The 20,845-nt window shown below is 32.2% G+C and overlaps 1 protein-coding gene and 2 pseudogenes across 1 annotated transcript; all 3 read left to right on the top strand.

Annotated features, from left to right (window-relative positions):
• Nucleotides 1-1,713: 1,713 nt before the first annotated feature.
• On the top strand, nucleotides 1,714-2,763 carry LOC148628687 (uncharacterized; annotated as a pseudogene).
• Nucleotides 2,764-2,851: 88 nt separating this feature from the next.
• Nucleotides 2,852-3,922, top strand: LOC148628686 (uncharacterized; annotated as a pseudogene).
• A 4,561-nt stretch (nucleotides 3,923-8,483) lies between these two features.
• Nucleotides 8,484-19,715, top strand: LOC148628685 (uncharacterized). Its single transcript, XM_088564734.1, has 2 exons — nucleotides 8,484-8,577; nucleotides 17,239-19,715. Exon 2 carries the CDS (start codon nucleotides 17,248-17,250, stop codon nucleotides 18,958-18,960), a length of 1,713 nt encoding a protein of 570 aa, XP_088420860.1. The 5' UTR covers nucleotides 8,484-8,577; nucleotides 17,239-17,247; the 3' UTR covers nucleotides 18,961-19,715.
• The last annotated feature ends 1,130 nt before the right edge of the window (nucleotides 19,716-20,845 follow it).

The raw sequence follows: 20,845 nt of genomic DNA, 5'->3' as shown, positions 1-20,845 counted from the left end.
CTAGGGCGAAATCATTCATTTCAACCAAGTATCATGATGTAAACGTAGTTCATAATTCGGAAGTGGTGGAAACATAACTGAAATTGACAAAATTAAATTAAAAAAAGTCAAACTTAAACAAACGCAATTATTATTATTATTATTTTCTTTTGTCTTGAGCCGGATATCATAAAGCAATATCATAAGCAAAAAATAATGCAATAGAAATTAACACAGAACCAAAAGTTTACTAGAAGATTAAAAACAAATTATATCACTCTGATAGTAAGACGTTTTCATATGAAAATGAGTTAAACTGAAAATGTAACTATTTATTTTCGCCTAATCTGGGTATGGATATTTGCATAGCTCAAATGAATAACATATTTTAACATTTTGTCCATCCAAGAAAACAAGATCTGAAATATTTGCTATCATGAATGTCCATCATCCTACATAAAACATTACCAAAATACCTAATAATTTACTAGGCATATCCACATCAAAAGAATAATTACAAAAATAACAAGATACACCACATTTTGCCATATATGGACACTGATATTGCGACTCAACGTTAATTGATCAAAACGACGAGGAAATAATATATATATTGAAGGCTATGAGCATAAACCATTTTCACATTGAATGGTTTTTACAGGACGGAAATATATGTTTTCCAAATTCCAAAAAAAGAAAAAAAGAAAAACCGTTATTTCCAACACTTATGACCTTTAACATGTCCTTTTTTATAAATTATACTTTATAAAACAGGCCATGAAGACACCAAAATTTTGTTTAATGTTATCGACTTGCATGCCAGTCATGCATGTTGTTATTATTTGTATTATACAGGTGTTGATTATATTCAGCACGAAAATAGATAACCTTTTAGTGATGATGTTCGGAAAAAAAGTTCATTTAGTCCTTAGAATGCTGATACAAGCCATCGCCTGACAAAAGGGCTAGATCATATTTGTACTTGTCGATTGCTTTCAATGGTATGTAAATATTTGGGGTTTTTTTAACTGATGAATTTCTTTTATGATGTTTGTTTATTACTTAATGACCTAAAACAAACCAATAGATCAGCATCACGCATGAATTTTCAAAGATGTTTTATAATTTAGTGTAAAGAATCAGGCAATGGGTGGTACATCATAGTTCCTAATTTGGCCTTTTTCGCCTCAAATATATTTAATATATCAAAAGAAACAACTGAAAAGCTATTTAAATTTATTCTAAAGCATGTATGACGTGGATATTTTAGACTGCTTATATAAGAAAAGTGCGGACAAAATCCCAACTTTTTTCCATAGTGCATTTTAATTAAATTTTGTCTATCGATATCTAAAAAAGGGCAAACATTACAAACGCTTTGATGGTTACGTTTGGATGTCGTTAGGTAAAAAATCCTATTAAATGCAGTAAAATATCTGCGTTATTTTTTTCGTTCATGCTCCATACCTTATACACATTTTGCCCGATTCTAAGACGGAGAAGTACTTAAATTAATTGAATACTGTAATTCCATTGTTTTTTATTTTTCTATAAGAGCAAAAGAAATGTGAAGTAAAGACGCTTTATAACATTTACGTTTTTCGATATAATCTCGATTTATGCCTTTTATTTTAAAATTTGGGTATTTATAAATCTCCTTTTAAAAATTAAGAAAATTGTATCAGTCATTCTTACTATTTATGATATAGATGTACTTTACATTTCTATGCTGATTTAATGGCTTCTAGTTGTTGTGTCTGTGGAATTTGCTACTCCCTCCAATTAACAAAACCGGCTGTGGTTTGGTGCTTTGAGTGCGACGATGGACTCTGTGATGAGTGCAGGAAAAGACACGGAGTTTCAAGGGCAAGTCGAGACCATCAGACAATACCAGCCGAAAAATATCAGGAACTCCCTGCTCAAGTTTTCAGATTCAGTCAAATATGCACTGCACACAACGTCACATATAAAATATATTGCAAGGTGCATAACTGTTTTTGTTGTAACAGATGTGTGATCGAAAAACACAATACTTGTAAAGATCTCGAATCTATCGACGATATTATCAAAAATTGAAAGACATCAAATACGTTCTTAAAAATGTATGAATCATTAAAAGAAATTGAAAAGAAAGTTTCAAACGTTTTTGAAACAATGACATCAAATAAATCGTTCATCCTATACGATAAACGGGTTATAGAGAAGTTCATTCTGGATACAAGCGAGAGGATTAATATTCAATTAGATGAAATTCAATTGACAACTTTGACAAAAGAACTGGAAGATTTAGTAGAAAAAGAATTTCAAAAAATGGATGAATTTATTTTGAAATTAAAAGCAATAAAGAAAGCCGTTAAAGATTACCACAAAACCCTTTCTAATGTCAAAGAATATGCAATTGAGTTCCAAGCACTTCTTGCATCGACAGAATTGGACAAAGATATTGAAAATGAGAACATTTGTTTAAAGTTACTGTGTAACAATGACTCTACACAAGAATTACATTTGGTTTTTAATCTGAAAAAAAAAACTATAAAAACATTTGAAATTGATCCCAAATCTTTTGGACATGTATTCGCTGAATACCTACAAAAAATTTCGAAATATGAAAATCAAGGACAATATGTTCAATTTCAGCAACATAAGTCTATAGACAACATTTCATTAAGTTTGGTCGGATCATTCACTATTCCATGCAAAATGATTACTTCTTGCGTTTTGCTTTCTAACGGACCATCCGTTTTTTTTCATGTGATTGTGAAGGTTTATTTGTATCGAAACTAGATGGAACAAACAATTTCGTTATCTCAGTGAAACCATGTTATGGATGGGATGTCACATTTATTCCATCTACCAACAGTTTAGCAATACCATGTAGCAAAGCAGGAAAACATTGCATTCGCACGTTTGATCTAGAAAAACAAAAGCCAACACAGTCGATAGCGATGGATGCTAACTATTATGGAATATGTCACAGAGTTTCCGTACGCACAAGACCCCAAAGGGTAGCCACGGACGTTAAAAATCCTACCAGTTATTCACGTCACAACGAAGACGTAATTTCACTGGTCGTTATAGGAGGTGAAGGGATACAAATGATAAAATTGCAAGATAAATCGGTTGGAACTGTATTGGACCAAAAAATACCAGGAACTCCGTTCATTAGCATCTTCGGTGATGGGTTATACTACACTATCAACAGCAATTCCAAATCAGTCTTGAAGGAATGGGTATCGGAAGGCATTTGCTGCTGTGATTTGCAAGGTAACCTCAAGTGGATGTTTACAGACGACAATATTCTTAAATGCCCAAAAGAAATCACAGTAGACAAGAAGGATGTGTTTATGTAGCAGGATACTATTCTAACAATGTAATCGTCCTCAGTCCTAACGGGTCTCAGCATACTGTACTTTTGTCGTCTCAAGATGGGCTTGAAGCAGCGACAGGAATAGACTATGACAGGTCAACAAACCAGCTATTGGTTGCCAAAAAGTCTGACAAAGCATTTCTATACAGCATTAAGAAAACATAGATGTTTGAAGTTTTTTTTGTTTACCAGAGTTCACGATTTTAAGTTAAAGGTTTGGACAGTTTAGGATATGAATTGTCTTCAAACCAAAATATTAACAAATGTTTGGTTTTACAATATTTTTGTTGTACACGAAAAAGTTATTAATTATTTTTGTAAGATATCATACTGCATTGTTTTCCTCCTAATTAATATGTATTGAAATAAATGAATCCAATGAGAGTTTTATACAATAGTAAAACTGATAGAATTGTAGTGTTTTCTTAATATTCTAAATGGCTAAAGAGCAATCTGTACAGTTCGACTCTATAATCTGTTATTTTGTAAATCGAATAGAATTTTCTTGTTGTAATGTACGCATTTTTGTAACAAATGTTCCGTATAAAATTAAGCTGCATCACATATGGTATTATTCTCAGATAAATTTCTCCATATAGTTTTATAATAATGAATATGACGATCATTTTTTTTAACTGTAAATAAAACTATATTACTAGGGGCTTTTTATATACAACTTTCTATCTGGTACAAAATTTAGACATACTTTTGTTCTGTATAGTATAAATGTACTCTAATAGAGTATGAATCGTTTTCTTTATTTACTTCTACTGAGCCATTTTCTTCAAATTACTTTTTCAGTTTGCAGTTTATTTGAAAGATTTTTTCTGTTTTCATATTGCAAATACCGCACTTTTTTCTTATATTCTTTTCTTATGTGAAAAGTAATTAAACAAAATCATAATGTCAATTCAATAAAAAATATTCTCATTGAATAACAGAAATTTCAGACAAGTAAAAATCCCATTTATCAATGACAAAATTATGAACAATGAATATATACTCCTTTTGGTGATATCTGTTTCTTGCTCCATGGCGCCCATTGTTAACTTTTTGTCAAACGTGATGACTTAACATTCAGAATTGTCAACTTTCCTTTCATCTGTGGCACATCCCTTCAGTATGGAGTTTTTGTATCACAACTCATACGTTATGCCAGTGTTTGTCGTAACTACGCAGGCATTTTGTATCGCACTAGATTTCTTACAATTAGGATTCTGGAACAGGGTTATGTTGATACAAGATTTAAGTATATATAGATCTGAAGAAATATAACGAAGCTGATAAAATTGTTTCCATTCTAATAATATTCTGGCTAAAGAGTGGGCACTACAGTTCGACTCTTCGACTTGTTATTTTGTCAATCAAATAGAATTATTTTCAAGTTGTTATTAATGCATTTTGGTAACAAATGTTCCGTAAAAAATAAGTTGCATCACACATGGTGTATTTTTTCTCACAGAATGGTTCATATAATTTTATAAACATGGATATGATATCATTTCTTTACTTCTTGACTATAAGAGTAATCTAGGGAACCAGGATTCTAGCGGAAATCAAAAGAATGTAATCCAGGGACAAAGACCAGATATGGAAAACAGATAAGGACAACAAAGAACATGAAGTAACTAAAATAATACTTACAAAAGAACAAAGTTGAACAAGCAACTCGTACTCAACTAAAAACCAGGAGCATGGACCAGGTGCACCAGTAGGGTAAGCGCTTTCTGCTTTTTTAGAAACAACCGCCGAGATCCTCAAAAAATGATGACTTCAGTTTTGTATCAACATAATCCTGTTCCAGAAGCCTAATTGTAAAAAGTATTGGGCAATACGAAAGTCTGCGTCATTACGGCAAGGTCTGACATAACGTATAAGGTTTGATATAAAAACACCATACGCAGGTGCCGAAGGGATGTTTCCACGGATGAAAGGAAAACTGACAATTCTGAACGAAATGTCATCACGTTTGTCGTAAAGTATGGTCAATAGATTTCCATTACCATCAATCTCTAAGAGTATGTCAAGAAATAAGACTGACTTCATAGTGTCTGTAGTATCTTTTATGTTAAGATCTTTGGGGTAGATGCGATGTATCAAAACCCGAAACTAACATTGTTTAACGATAATACGTCATCTCTATAGCGGAAACTGAAATTAAAGGATCTTGCTAAACGATGTTCTTTCTTTCGGGTCAGATCAGCTATAAAGTCAGCCTCATAAGCGTAAAGTAAAAAGTCAGGAAGTAGAGAAGCACACTTTGTTCCTCTTGAAATACGTTCCTAGGGTTTTTTACATACAATTTTCTATCTGGTAGATGTGTTTCTGTTCTTAATAGTATAATATGGTAGTGATGCTATTACATGAATCGTTTTGCTTATCTACTGCAAATAAGCGTTGGAAGGGATTGTCTATTGTGACATTTTCATCAAATTATTTTTAGCTTGCAGTTTATTTGAAAGTTTAATTTCGTTGTCATATTGCAAAGAAAGGTAGTAATTTAATCATATTTTATTGGTATGATTTTAATAATTTGTCAGTTTATTGTGTATTTTCGTTCTAATGAGCATAAATATCTGGTTATGAAAGTTTATAAGTTACCAGAGACACAGAAACACTTTAATGTTTAAGCAACTAACTATTAGGATATCTAAATCATTTTGTATACAAGTACATGAATTGAAACAATATTACACAATGTTTTTTTTACGGTTTAGAGTACTGCTCAAAGAACAAAGACAAAATAATACTTAACAGAGACAAAAGAACACAAACAAAGGAAAAATACACAAATAAATAAACAAAGGAGAACAAATCAAATTACAAATGAACAAAAGAAAACAAACACGAACCTTTAAAAATCTTAATTAATCCCCCCACAAATAAGCAAATCAGGTCCATGCATCACAGTACATTTAGTTGTATATTTGTAATGTCTTAATTTGAACACTAAGACAATTAGAAATGCCTACAAAACTTTTTTTTACCTGTCAATATAATAAAAATATAATATCTACAAACACTTAGATGGTAAATTCTGGATGTATTGAGGTAACATACTTAGACAATGCAACAAAATCTCTGTTTTTTTTTCCTTTATGTGTCACACTTTATACACGTTTTGCCTGATTCTTAGACAGAAAAGTACTTAAATGTTTCCGTTATCTTTTGTCCTTTGTTTATGCTATTTTAATTGTTATTGATGTTTCGTACGTTTTATACACAGCTAGGCTTCTAAAATAAAAATAATAGAAGTTGAAATAAAAATACCGACCATTTATCTTGCATAAATGGGGTTTCGCTTCTATGCACAGTGTCATATTTCATAGAGCAAAAAGAACATATATGTAAAGGCCCTTTTCCTATTTACGGAATTGAAGCCTTTCTAGCACGTTTTTTAAGGGAAGTAATCCAAATACAATTGTTTTTATCCGTCAAATTGCCTTTATACACTAAGATTTATTTTTATATCGCCCTTTTATGTAACAAAATCCGACTATGAAAATGTTACACTTGATTAAATAATAACCCCTCCAAAATAGCAAAAATGTAAATCAAACAAACAAGAAAAACCATTAAATCAACAAACATTAAATAACAAAAGCAACAGAATCTTTGACAATACAAGTTAAGTATGTTAATGCATACATTCAAAAATACCATTAATAAAAGAACAGACACAAATCAGCCATGAGAGGGGCACAAATAGATCCTTTGGACCTATAATTTCTTTTAAAAGGGTAATTTCAAAAGTGATAAATATATTGTCAAGGAGTAGCTCTATTATAGTGATCACCTGTTGCCCTTTTCTTTATCTTTGTACTATAGTAGTAATTTATGTGGAATTGTCAAACAAAACAATAAATTAGTAAGAATTTCACACACTCTCTCTCTCTCTCTCTCTCTCTCTCTCTCTCTCTCTCTCTCTCTCTCTCTCTCTCTCTCAGCACAGATTTGCAATTTCTCACCGAAATCGTTACAACTTTTACTATATATTTCACTATTCTTGAAGCTGTTTAATCTGTCAGATATATCACATACTTAAGTAGCAGTATATATAAAAAGCAGATAGGTGATTTATGCATGTCAAAAACCCATGGAATTTATTTAATTTTCTTATTCAGAATCACTTTCCAACAACATAACCAGTCTTAGTTTTTCCTTTTGGCTTTGTGCTTTTGAGAAAAAAATATATATAGATTGTACATGAAATTAGCACTTTTCAAGAGTTGTTGTTCTTGTTTGGTTTGATTTAGTTGATTTTAGTAGGAGGTTAAAGTGTGGTTTTCTAAAAAGTACAAATCTAAATATAAAAAGGGCTATTTTCACATACAAATATAGCATATGTAGACATCGTTTGTTCCGTGGATTTTTTCTACATCATGAATCATCTTACCATAGGCAATGTCTGAATTTTATATAAACTGGTACTTAATTAAAACTGTTTTTATTACGGAACCAGACTGATTTTCTTTGTATTTGCAGTATGATATACATTCAGATTCGAAATTTGCTCGTTTGTGTTTGCATCTACACATTTTTGACTCGATAAAACTTAGCACTGTACACTTATAGACCATCGATCATACACAATCTGAACCATTATTTTTCGTTTTGTTTTGTTTTTGTTTTTGTCGGTTGTCTATAATATTTTGTGATTTGCTTTGTATAGAAGACTAGGCGATGCCTGTCTTATAATTGGGTTAGCATTTAACCGGTGGTCAATGTCAAGTAGCGTATGTTTGCTTGAATTAGTTTAATTCATGAGCATTTCAACATCCAAAGTCCAAAAACACCGTTTACAAAATACACCACATTTAAAATTCGTTTTATATTGATTCTAACAAAGCTGACAATTTATCGAGTTTGACTGTTAACCGAACAAAATACTAGCATAAAAAGCGAGGAAATTATATCGTGTGAAAGCTATGAGGACAAATTATTAGTGTAATTCTAATGTTCTTAACAGGACAGAAATATATATTTTCCAAAGTACTAATATTAAAAAAAATTAAATTAAAGCTATAGCTATTTCCTATACTCTTGACCTTTAATATGTCCTTTTACATATCCATTCGTTTCTATTAAACCAGGACACTAATTTTTAAAAAAAGTGAGTATTATCTAGTTATGCAGGATGTGATTATGATAGTTCATTTAGTCCTTAAATTGCTGATACAATACATGGTCTGACTGTATTTTAGGATTGTATTTGTTGATTGGTGTCAGCGGTATGTAATTTTCTTTTAAAAAAGGGAAATTTATTTTCATAATTTTTGTTCCACACTTAATGATATCTTAGTCTAATGAATCAAAATATAAAAGATAAGCATAATATTTAAATTTCTAGTCAGTCATTCAATCTCGAACATTCAGAACTGATTTCAGTTACTTTTGCGAAGGATAAACAATTATAAATTGTAAGATATTTAACTTTTTCCAATTATACATGCAATTAAACCATTATATTTATTTTGTATTGTAAATGCTTTCAATGGTGAAAATTATATTATTTATAGCACGCGACACTGACTCTAGATAATGAATATCGTAAAACCAGCAATAAACGCATTTCTCCCCTGTATGAAACAGAAGAAAATAATAAAAGGGTGGCAGGAAAACATGAGTTAAGGGGAATACACAAATTAACAAAGAAAGTAGTATGAGATGTGTGCACGTAATAAGTCTTGTAAATAAAAGTATAGGAAAAAAAAGGAAAGTCCATATGACAAAGCACACACACACAAAAAAGAAATAATAAATAAACAAAAACAAAAAAAAACAGGGATCAGCATCATTCGAAATTTGAACTTATTTAAACTCCATGTTTGTTTCTGTAAATATAAGTGTTCGACAAATTTTCAAACCGGCTTAATATATAGATCAACTATAATATCACCTGCCTTGCCTTTCAATTGACGAAGAAGCATCCCAAAAGTACATGCTATGGAAAATCCTTGGACAAACAATAATTAGCAAAATGTACTAAAACGTAGCCAAAAAGTCAAGACACAAATATATATATATATAACTATGAACCATGTATTGATAAACAGACGGCTCTTATTCCCCTAAATACTGTGAGTAAATGGTAAATAAGTTAATAAAGTAAAAATATGAATATTTGTAGGCTTTTTATAGTTTTCTTTTACGAAAATAAGAATCAGGCATGGGGTAATGCTTCTGTGTAATGGTAATGCATTGCATTACACATTATTAGGCCACTTCAATTTGATTAATACCTTCTTATTCGCTTATGTGGAAACAATTGTGGTGGGCCAGGGGTTCTTTTTCACACTATATAATTTCATTGAAAAATATATAAAATAAAAAAAAAACATTGCGCAAACTCTGAAATATAATACATTACATTAAACTCCCGAATGGGACGGAAAGGTATTATAAAGGTAAGATTTACTCACTTGGAATCGTGGTTCCTATGATTACTCCTATGAAAACCCACCGAATGCAGATTTTATTCTTGTTAAAACCCCGTTATAGGTCACATTATCAGTCTTAACACTTTGCAAGAGTTATCGTTCTTGATTTGGTTCGATTTGATTGATTTTAATGGGAGTTTAAAGTGTAGTTTTCTCAAAAGTACAGATCCAAATACAGATAGACTATTATCACATTAAAATATAGCAAATGTTGACCAAAAAAGCATCGTCTGATCAATGTGTTTTTCTACACCATGAAACACAATGTATTACAATAGTCAGTGTCTGAATTTTATATGGACTGGTACTTAGCGATTATAACGGATTGAAAAAATGATGAAAGGCATATGTTTTGACTTATTTTTCTTGGAGATGAAACTATGGATGACTTGAGAACCAAGAATATTTTAGTGATTTGATTCTAAATATTATTTTCATAAAACTGCTAGTTTAAACTATAAAAAACCACTTAATTAACAATGTCAAAGGACCAATGGTATTAAATTAAATGACCAGGAGATTATTTTCGCCTGTCAACATTTTATTTAAGTACTTAAAATCTACAATCTTACCATAAACACCAAAAAAGATCAATTAGAAAAAAATAATACTTTCCTATGGTACGAAGTATCTTCATTAATGCATTTTCTCCGTAGATGTATTATGTTGTGATTATGTATGTCTTATTTATTTGAATGTCTTACTGATAATAAAATATGAAATGGTAATGGTAATTCACTGAGGCGTTATCAAATATCAAAGTAATTTTAGTTCAAGAGTAATCAAGGGAACCAAGATTATAGCGGTAATCAAAAGAATGCAATCCAGGGACAAAGACCAGACATGGAAAACAGACATACATAACAAAGAACATAAGTAACTGAAATCATATATACAAAGTAACAAAAGTAAATGAGCAACTCGGACTCCACTAAAATCTGGGAGCATGAACCAGGTGCACCGGTAGGGTAAGCGTCCTCCGCATTTCTAGAAACACCCGCCGAGTTGCTCATAAAAAGTCAAGTCCGGGGTAGATAAACGAGGAAAGGAAAACTATGACCCGTTGAATAAATCAGTTTTCATGGTGCTGATGGATACACAATAACGATCCACGAGTTCATGATGACGACCATAAAACTTCTGTAGTGATGACTTCAATCTTGTAGCAACATAACCCTGTTCTAGAAGCCTATTTGTCAGAGTTCTAGCGCGATACAAAAAGTCTGCGTAGTTTCGGCAAGCTCTGGCATAACGTATGAGTTGTGATATGAACACTCCATACGCAGGAGCCGAAGGGATGTTGCCACAGATGAAAGGAAAGTTGACAATTCTGAATGAAAAGTCATCACGTTTGTCGTAAAGTTTGGTAAATAGTTTTCCTTTACCATCGATTTCTAAGTGTAGGTCAAGATATGAGGCTGACTTCACGGTGTCTGTAGTACCTTTTATCTCAAGTTCTTTCGGGTAGATGCGATGTATCAAATCCCCGAAATTAGGATTGTTTAAAGATAACACCTGATCTATATAGCGGAAACTGAGATTGAAGGAACTAACCAAACAATATTCTTTCTTTCTGATCAGATCAGTTATAAAGTCAGCCTCATAAGAGTGAAGGAATAGGTCAGCTAGTAAAGGAGCACAATTTGTTCCCATTGGAATGCCGACCGTTTCTTCAAACACACGTCCACCACACTGGACAAATATGTTGTCGATTAAAAATTCCAGCATTTTGTAAACATCTTCCTCTGTATATTTGGAAAATGATTTGGAATTATTTCTTACAAAGTACGAGGAATCTCTACCAAGAACTATATATTTGTATGTAGGTGTACCATCTTTTTTGGAAAAACAACGATGTATAATGTTTTTAAGTGGGGATTTTAACTGAGTATGGAGAATAGAAGTATACAGTGTTGAAAAATCATAGGTTTTAATGCTGTTATATTCAGATAATAGTCTTGAACTGATTGTCTCCAAAAGATCTTTCGAATTTTTCAGGATCCATATTGAATTAATACCACTACGGGAGTAACAAGTGTTGTGGTAGGACTGTAGACCCTCTTTGACAGTTGTGAGTATAGAAGTTAAAAGTTTTGAAAGAGGTTTGGTGGTACATTTTGCAGATCCGGCTATGAAACGTTGTTTGTATGGATTCTTGTGAAGTTTAGGAATCCAGTACATAAAGGGTAAATCACAATCATCGTCCTTGGTAGAGAGACCAAAAGAGGATAGCACAGATTTATGGTTTTCCACAATCTCTTCTTTGGAAAGAGTGGTAGCAGTGTAGGTCTTATCACTGCTATTATTTTCTACGTCTACCTCTGATAATAAACATTGGATATAAAACGTTTTGCAGACAAAAACAAAGTTGTTTTGGGCTTTGTCTGCTGGTACGACAACATACTTGTCATGTATAGTAGATAATGTTTTTGTTACATCGGGGTCTTTGAAAACTGATGTAGCCTTGGCACTCATTGACCTACTTAAAATTTCATTCGTTTCAAAATTAAAGACCTCACGGCCTTCAACCACTCTGACAGAGAATCAATGTCTTCTTGTTCTCGTTTCATCCATTTTCTTGCATATTCCTCGACGGCATCCATAAGAACTTGAAAGTTATAATTCCAATTTATGGAGTGTATTTCACGGTACTTGGGACCTTTAGAAAGGATATTACGCAGAGATTCATTTTCGATAATGGTTAAATCTCCCGTAACGACGTGACCAGAAAGACCATATTTGAATGGACAGGTTTTGCAAGAACAGTCAGTAGGTTTAGCCTTGAAGTCCTCAATCTCGAGGTTCTGCAATAGCCTTTTATAATTGAAAATTTTGGATGCGATGGGTGAAGTATAGGAATATGAAATAATTGGTATGGATTTGTCTTTGAAATATGGGGGAATTTTGTTGGTAACGTTTTTGTGATGGAGGATGTTAGGGTGTATAAAAGAAATGGTAATTCAATGCTGGGTGTATAAAAGTGATGATAATACAATGCAGGGTGTATAAAAGTAATGGTAATTCCATGCAGCGTGTATAAAAGTAATGATGATACAATTCAGGGTGTGTAAAAGTAATGCTAATTCAATGCAGGATTTATAGAAGTAATGGTAATTCAATGCAGGGTGTATTAAAGTAATGGTAATTCAATGCAGGGTGTATAAAAGTGTAATGATAATTCAATGCAGGGTGTTTAAAAGTAATGTTAATTCAATGCATTACATTGCTTGGTAATTCGCTCCATGCCTGAGTAGGTTTAATCCAAATTATTTAAGTATAATGGCAGAGGTTAAAACTTTTTTTCAAATAACTGAGTTTAATATTCTGAAATATAATACGGTTATATTTGGTATCATTTTTGGGAAACAGTCTACTTTTAAAGAGGAATTGTCGTTCAAACGTATTCTGCTCACAATTTGTAAAATATTGCTTTTGGTAGGGCGCCCTGTTTTCCTTCGAAGATACCGGTCTAATTTGATTATGCAAACATACTTGTTCCATGTTAATGACCCTTGTCTATTTCAAAGTAATCATTAAAGATTACAAGAAGCTGCAGTTTGAATAAAGGAGTAATCAAGGGAACCAAGGTTATAGCGGTAATCAAAAGAATGTAATCCAGGGACAAAGACCAGACATGGAAAACAGACATACACAACAAAGAACATAAAGTAACTAAAATCATACATACAAAGTAACAAAAGTAAATGAGCAAATATTGCCAAGAAGGAAATATTTACGTTGCATTTATAATTAAACTTTTGCATGATTATCGACAACAATAGGTTTAAGTGTATAGATTTAAAAAAAGGTAACTTCTGAATGAAGTCTCAATATTATGTCATGATGTAATTTTTATTAGCTAAAAATGAAATTGTTTAACGTTACCACTTAAATGCGGAATTTCATGTGCTCCTTGTATTATCCATCATTTATTGTGGACATAAAATAGTACGTTTATCAAAATACACTCTTAAAATGCGTTTTGCTAAAATAAAGCATTCCGTTGGATTGGTTATGGTAAGTTTGCAAGAAATCTTTAATGAACTTTTGTATTTGTTGTTTTGATGGGATTTCTTTATCATTGTTTATTTTGAGGATAAACTACCGGGCCCTAGAAAATTCATAACTATTAGTGACGTCTTCACCTTCAAAGACTGATTGGAGTTTTCATGGAAGTAAAGAATATTCTCAGACTTACGTATTTTCAACTTCAGTGGCGCCAGGACCTGATCAAATCTGTATGCCACATTTTAATTCCACAAATACAAATGTAATAGCCAATGTTCATGATCGTTAAATCTTTCGATCTCTAGTTCTAAGAGCGGTAGATGTAAGCGATAATTTCAATGGTTTAGTTACAAATCATGGTTAATAAAATATTGAAGCAAAAAGAAAAAAAAACAAACAAAAAAAAAAAAAAAACAAAAACCAAAAAAAAAAAAAAACAATCAAAAAAGATTGGATCAGTACTTTCATTTAAAGAAGAAATTCTAAATGTATCAGAACATTGGAGAAGGTGTACATATGAAATATTTGCTTCTTATAGTAAGGAAAAATATTGATAGTTTGCGAATTGTATTAAAAGTAGAAAGTATTATACACAAAAAACGAAGAGTTCCTAGTAAATAAATTAAATTTGCAAAACGCTATTCCCCTGGATCACAGATATGTCAGTCAGAAAAAGTCTCATGCAGAACTGCAATTATGTCAGGCACACAAAAGTCGATTCATTAGGAGGCTATATGTGTGGTCTTAAAAAAGGCATTATTTACATAACTTTCTGTATCCATTTCCTTGGCAAAATCCCATTAAACTAAAAATGTGTTTATTATACTTTAAAATAAAGGACAGTATATTTCGGCTTTTTTATTTCAAATTGTAAATTGAAATGTATGTATCATTGAATGATTGTCTTTTGAGCATAAGAGAGTGTGTGAGTAAGAGTGAATAAGGATGATAAGTGCAGCCTTTCAAATTAATATAATATATTGAGGATTATATACATGTTTACAAAACCCCATTACACGCTAGTCAGGAAGTGATTAGGCAGATGTTGTAAAACCCTGATTATATTCAAAAAGAAATAAAATATAAAAGATAAAAAAATGTTGCGTTGCTCGTCGCCCCCTTCAAGAGCAATGTTACACAATGAGTTTTGTCAATTGCAATTTCTGCATACTGTAACCCTTTGTAATACTACCTCAGCGTTTTTCCATTGGAAAACTAATGCGCTATAAAGCAAACGAACTATTCTAATAAATTTATTACCTATGATGGCCTGAAATTGTAATATTGTTTTCTCAGTTGATGCCACATGTACACGACGACAGTTTGCTTTACCATTTTACTCAAAGAGAAACAAAATCAGAACACAAAAAGCCAAACAAATTAGAAATAAAGTTGACAAAATCAAAATATGCATGCTATCATGTTAAATCACACCCATGCAAGAAGAGTTCATTGTTTACTTTACAATCTGATAATTATCTTTCTTCACACACACAGCCGAGTTTCCTAATGTCAAATTTAAAAGAAGAAATGGTTAAAGAAAAAGTTTTGCCTTATATTAGAAATAAGTCTGATTGGTATACGAAATGATAGAACAAGACACTTACTTATGCAATCCCACTAAGAGGCCAGATGATTAATTCTAAATGTCCCATCCTTTCCGCCGAGAACTTTCTCTCATAGCCTTAACGGCCTCAAGGTAAAAGCTATCCCAGTATCTAGACACACAAACAAGTGTTATATATAAGCCGTATTCAAGAACCCAACTTTGCCTACCAGAATGGACAATATTTTTACTCGCTTTTAATTTACATCAGCTGAAATCTGTTAAGAGCAAATTCGTCCTACACCAGGATGACTGTACATATATGTGTAACAGTTAAACAGTTATGGTCAAATAGATTTTCAAACCGGGTTGTTTTACTTTCATTTTTTTTTCTGACACATATAATCAAACTGGACACAAAAAAGTGCTTTTACGGTGCAGTTTATTCACACTGCAGAAGTTTCTAAAATCTAGTACTACTACACAATAAAATGAAAGTCCTGAGTTCTTTTTCTTTTTGCTTGCACTGATATGTTAAATACAAATTTCTGCCATTTGGATGGACAAGAATCTAGAGCAAACCAATTTTGATATATCTCAGTGGTGTTCTTTTGGGTTGTCATTTCGACTAAAATTATATTTTTCATCACCAATATTGTCATAACTTGAGATTGTGGTATAAAGCAAAACCTAAGTAAGGAGAATGAATATGGTAGATATGTCAAAGGGACAGCCACCCCACCGGGATGAAATATGTCAGCTGAAGGCCACCAGTTGGTTTGGTCTTCATTGAAAGACAAGACAACCATCACATTACACGGCATGCTATAGGTGGCCCGAAAACAACATTATACACAAGAACAGCGAAATAGTTAATAGCTGCCTTTTTATAATCCAGCAACACATAAGCAAACCGAAAGCGAAAATGAAAGAAGAAACAAAGTGGCCAGAAATTCCTGACTTGCGACTGGCGCAAAAAATATGTTGGGTTTAAAGCACTTTGGTGTGTTCACAGTTACAATTTTAAAACTTGTCATTGTGGCAAAAAAATATTCTACAATAAACATTTTTGTTTGGTACTTTTAGATTATATGTTATAATATACGAATTTTCCACAAAATTATCAAACTGAGACTTTTGTTGAACTATCGGAGAAATGATTTTTAAGGCCGCTATTTAAATTTTACTTCACATGTAAAATTTTAAATTAAAAGATAACTTCAGAATGTACGTTTTGAATATTTACTTTCAAATTTTACAATATCAATACCTCACAGGTCATGGTCGAACTTTCATTTCGCATTACTAAAATTCGAAAATGTTGGGCATGTCTACCACGGTCTGCTGTGGATGGCACTCTTTACAATTTCTACTTAGAAATAGCGAAGGATTTTCGCATGAGACAGAATGTGAGCTGATCTTTTGTAAAAAGTAGAATTTTTCTTACCAGGGAAGGAAAGTAAGTGAAACACAAATGATACATTTTTTTTCTTAATTCATCTTTAATATTTGACACCATTTTGTAGAAAACGTGACCACAATCTATGCGTACGACGTTGATATTTGGATAAAGTTTGAGTTAATCTTACCATGGATAAGTTATTTTGCCGTATTATAATAGTATTCCGGTACGTAAAAATCTTCACAGTCGACTTCCTGTTATCCTTCTTTATGGTTGTCTGATTATATTTTTCCTAATAAAAATATGATAATTAATTTGAAGGAGCGAATAACCAAAATATGATCACGAGTGCTGAAGAACGCCTAGATTTAACGAGTGTGCGGAACTTGTTACGCGCACGAGTTAAATCTTACTGCGTTGTTGGCACGAGTGATCATATTTTGGTTATTCACGATAACCAATTTATTATCCTTTTTATTATATATATTTCTTCTAGAATGATTTAATGGCTTCCAGTTGTTGTGTCTGTGGAATATGTTTCTCCCTGCAAATAACAAAACCGGCTGTGGTTTGGTGCTGTGACTGTGACGACGGCCTCTGTGATGACTGCAAAGAAAGACACAGAGTCTCCAGGGCAAGTAAAGACCATCAGACAATTCTGGTCAATAAATACCAAGAACTTTTTGCTCAGGTGTTCAGATTCAGTCAAATATGTACCATACACAATGACAAATATAAAATATTTTGCAAAAAACATGACTGTTTTTGTTGTAACAGATGTATGATCGAGAAACATAATACTTGTATAGAGCTTGAATCTATTGAAGATATTGTTAAAAATGCGGAAACATTTAAAAAGTTTTTAGAAATGGAAAATTCACTCGAGGAAATGGAAAAGAATGTGTCAAAAGTTTTTGAAAAACTTCTATCAAATAAAGAGTTGATCCGACGTGATAAATTGTTGATAGAGAAAATAATTTATGATACAAGAGAGAAAATAAATAATCAATTAGATGAAATTCAATTAATTTTGATAAAGGAGCTGGCAGATCTAGAGGAAAAAGAAAATCAAAAGATAGATGATTCAATTATTAAATTAAAAGCAACAGAAAAGGCCGTAAAAGATTACCGCGAAACACTTTCTAATATTCAAGAATATGCATCTGAATTCCAAGCATTTCTTGCAACTAAAGAATTTGAAAAAGATATTGAAAATGATAAACTTCGTTTAGATTCAATATGTAGCAATAACCTTACACAGGAGATACATTTAGTGTTTAATCTGAGCAAAACAATTCAAACATTTCAAATTAATGCCAAATCTTTTGGATATGTTTCCTCTGAATACCTTCCAAGCAGTTCGGTATTTTATGAAAAGCAGTATATTCGAAGTCGACCAGATAACTTAATGGACGAGTTTGTATTAAATTTGGTTGGTTCATTCACTATTTCAACTAACTTATTAACTTCTTGCGTTTTGCTACCTGATGGGAGATCAGCTTTTACATGTGATTGTGAAGGTTTTCTTGTGACAAAACCTGAAGGAAACAAAGGATTCGAGATATCAGTAAAACCATACTGCGCACGGGATGTTACATACATTCCATCTACCAAAGGTTTGGCGTCACCATGTAACAAATCAGAAAAACATTGTATTCGTATAATTGATACTGAAAAACAAAAAGTTAGACAGTCAATAAGGATGGATGTTAACTATTGTGGAATATGTTACAAAGATGACATTAATTCACTAGTCGTTATTGGAGGTGAGGGAATACAAATTATTAATTTGGAAGACCGACTGGTGAGACCTGTGATGGCTCAGAAAATTCCAGGAACTCCGTACATCAGTACTTTTGGTGAATTCTTATACTACACTATCAACAGCGATGTGATATTTGCCTCGAAGGAGTGCGTCCCGCAAGGCGTTTATTGCTGTGATCTACAGGGTACCCTAAAGTGGACATTTTCAGACGAAAAGATTCTGAAATGCCCAAAAGGAATTACAGTAGACAATGAAGGATGTGTTTATGTAGCAGGATACCATTCTAACAACGTTGTCGTCCTCACTCCTGGTGGGTCTCTGCTTACTGTACTTTTATCATCTCGAAATGGGCTTGCAGCACCGACAGGAATCAACTACGACAGGTCTAAGAACCAGGTGTTAGTTGCTAACCAGTCCGGCAAAGCCTTCCTGTACAACATTAAGAAACCATAGATGGTGTTCGAAGTTGTTTGTTTACATGAGTATATGAGTTTTATATGATATTAATAATCCTCAAACCAAACATAATGAACAAATGCTTATATATCAATTACTTTTACTTTGTCTCACTCTTATGAGGCTGAAATTATAGCTAATCTGACCCAGAAGGTAAACATTGTTTGGCCAGATCCTTTGATCTCAGTATCCTCTATCTAGATGGCGTATTATATCAAAATAATCCTAGTTTGTGGGCTATTATTCATCGCATCTACCCAGAGAGCTTGAGAAAAAGACACTATGAAGGCAGTCCCATTGTTGTTCCTCCACACCCATAGAACGATGTGATGAAAAACTCATGATGAAACTTTACATAAACACGATGACTCTTCATTCCATGATCTACACTTCATTTCATCCGTGGCACCATCTCTTCAGTGCCTGCGTATGGAGTTTTCATATCACAATGCATACCTTATGCTTGAGCCTGCGGACTTTTTTGTGCCATGCAATCTTACAATAAGGCTTAAGAAATAGGGTTATATTGCTACAAGATTGAAGCGATCACAGCAAAAAATTTATGGTCGTCATCATGAACTCATGGATCGTGACGGTGTATTCATCTGCCTCATGAGAACCCAGGATTTAGTTGAGTCTTGGTAACTAATTCTCTGTTTTCTGTGTCTATTTTTTATTCTTGTAATATATTATTTTGGTTTCCCTCGAACCTTGGTTCCCTTAATTACTCTACCACATTCACATTATTTCATCAAAACCATAAAAGGAATAAATTATGAATATAAAACAAATTGGATTTATTTAGCCAGTGAAATTCTATATTCAAAGATCTTATTCAAATGAAACCAAAAGAAGAATTGTTACGATACTTTAGTGTTGTCTTCTTTTCTAGAAATTAAAAAATAACGAAAATAATTTTGTTTCATGTGGATGAAAATTCAATTCATATCTATCACAGGATCGTCAAATGATTGTGTGAATTTGAGAATGTATAGCTTATAAATGTTTGATTGACAGGAACCCTGAACAGTTTGCTGTCAGATAATGAATAAATTTACCTCTTGTAAAAACCATTCATTTTTAGAGTTGGCGTGTAAAAGGATTGAAATAATTACAAATAACTTGTAAAGGTTAAAAGAAAAAAATCTTTAAGTGTTATTTTCTTTATCAGATACTTTTTGCTTTGATTCTATTTAGGCTAATTCATTTACTGTTGATCTTTTCTTAGAAGATGGAGAATTTCCAAGAGAGGTATTGAATATCAGATCAAATATTTGATCAAAATTAATGCATTTTCGTTGTACATGTAAAACATGACTATGACCATGAACTTATAATGATTGCATACAAAAACATCTTTTATACTATTTTTTTTATAAACCTATATTAATTATGGTAAAACAGTACGTTTCAAAACAAAAAAAAATCTAAAAGAGGTGTTAATAACTAACCAAAAGTGTTATACACGCCAAGAAGCAAATTGGTTGTTTACGAAAATAATACTTAATTTTGATAGAGAAATTTCAAGAAATTTTAAATATTCAAAAAGCTTCAGTTATCTAACAGTAGTATAAAGTTTTAACAAAATGCATGGTTATTTCTTGGAATGATCTCCCGCAAATAGTATTTTCTTGGATATCGACAAAAGCGGTAATTCGGTAACGAGTTATACTATCTAATCACAATGTAAAAAGGAACCACTTAAAGTTAACATAACATTTATGATCAATTTATTACCTTAAATCATTTGTAACAATTTATTAGGCACACTACGATAACTCTTACAAGGGATAGTTTGACCGCTTTGACCGACGGGGCATTTTTGTCAGCAAAGTTCCATACAAACCTTATGCACTTTTTAGATTGTCTCTATCTATATCTA

The sequence above is a fragment of the Perna viridis genome, chromosome 1, assembly GCF_037379345.1.
Source record: "Perna viridis isolate PV_CMFRI_1.1 ecotype Kerala chromosome 1, ASM3737934v1, whole genome shotgun sequence".
Classification (NCBI taxonomy): domain Eukaryota; kingdom Metazoa; phylum Mollusca; class Bivalvia; order Mytilida; family Mytilidae; genus Perna; species Perna viridis.
This window is presented reverse-complemented; position numbering and strand designations above follow the sequence as displayed.

What these genes read in the sequence shown, in the direction of transcription:
- LOC148628685 (XM_088564734.1), top strand. Translation starts at nt 17,248, where the DNA reads ATGGCTTCCAGTTGTTGTGTCTGTGGAATATGTTTCTCCCTGCAAATA.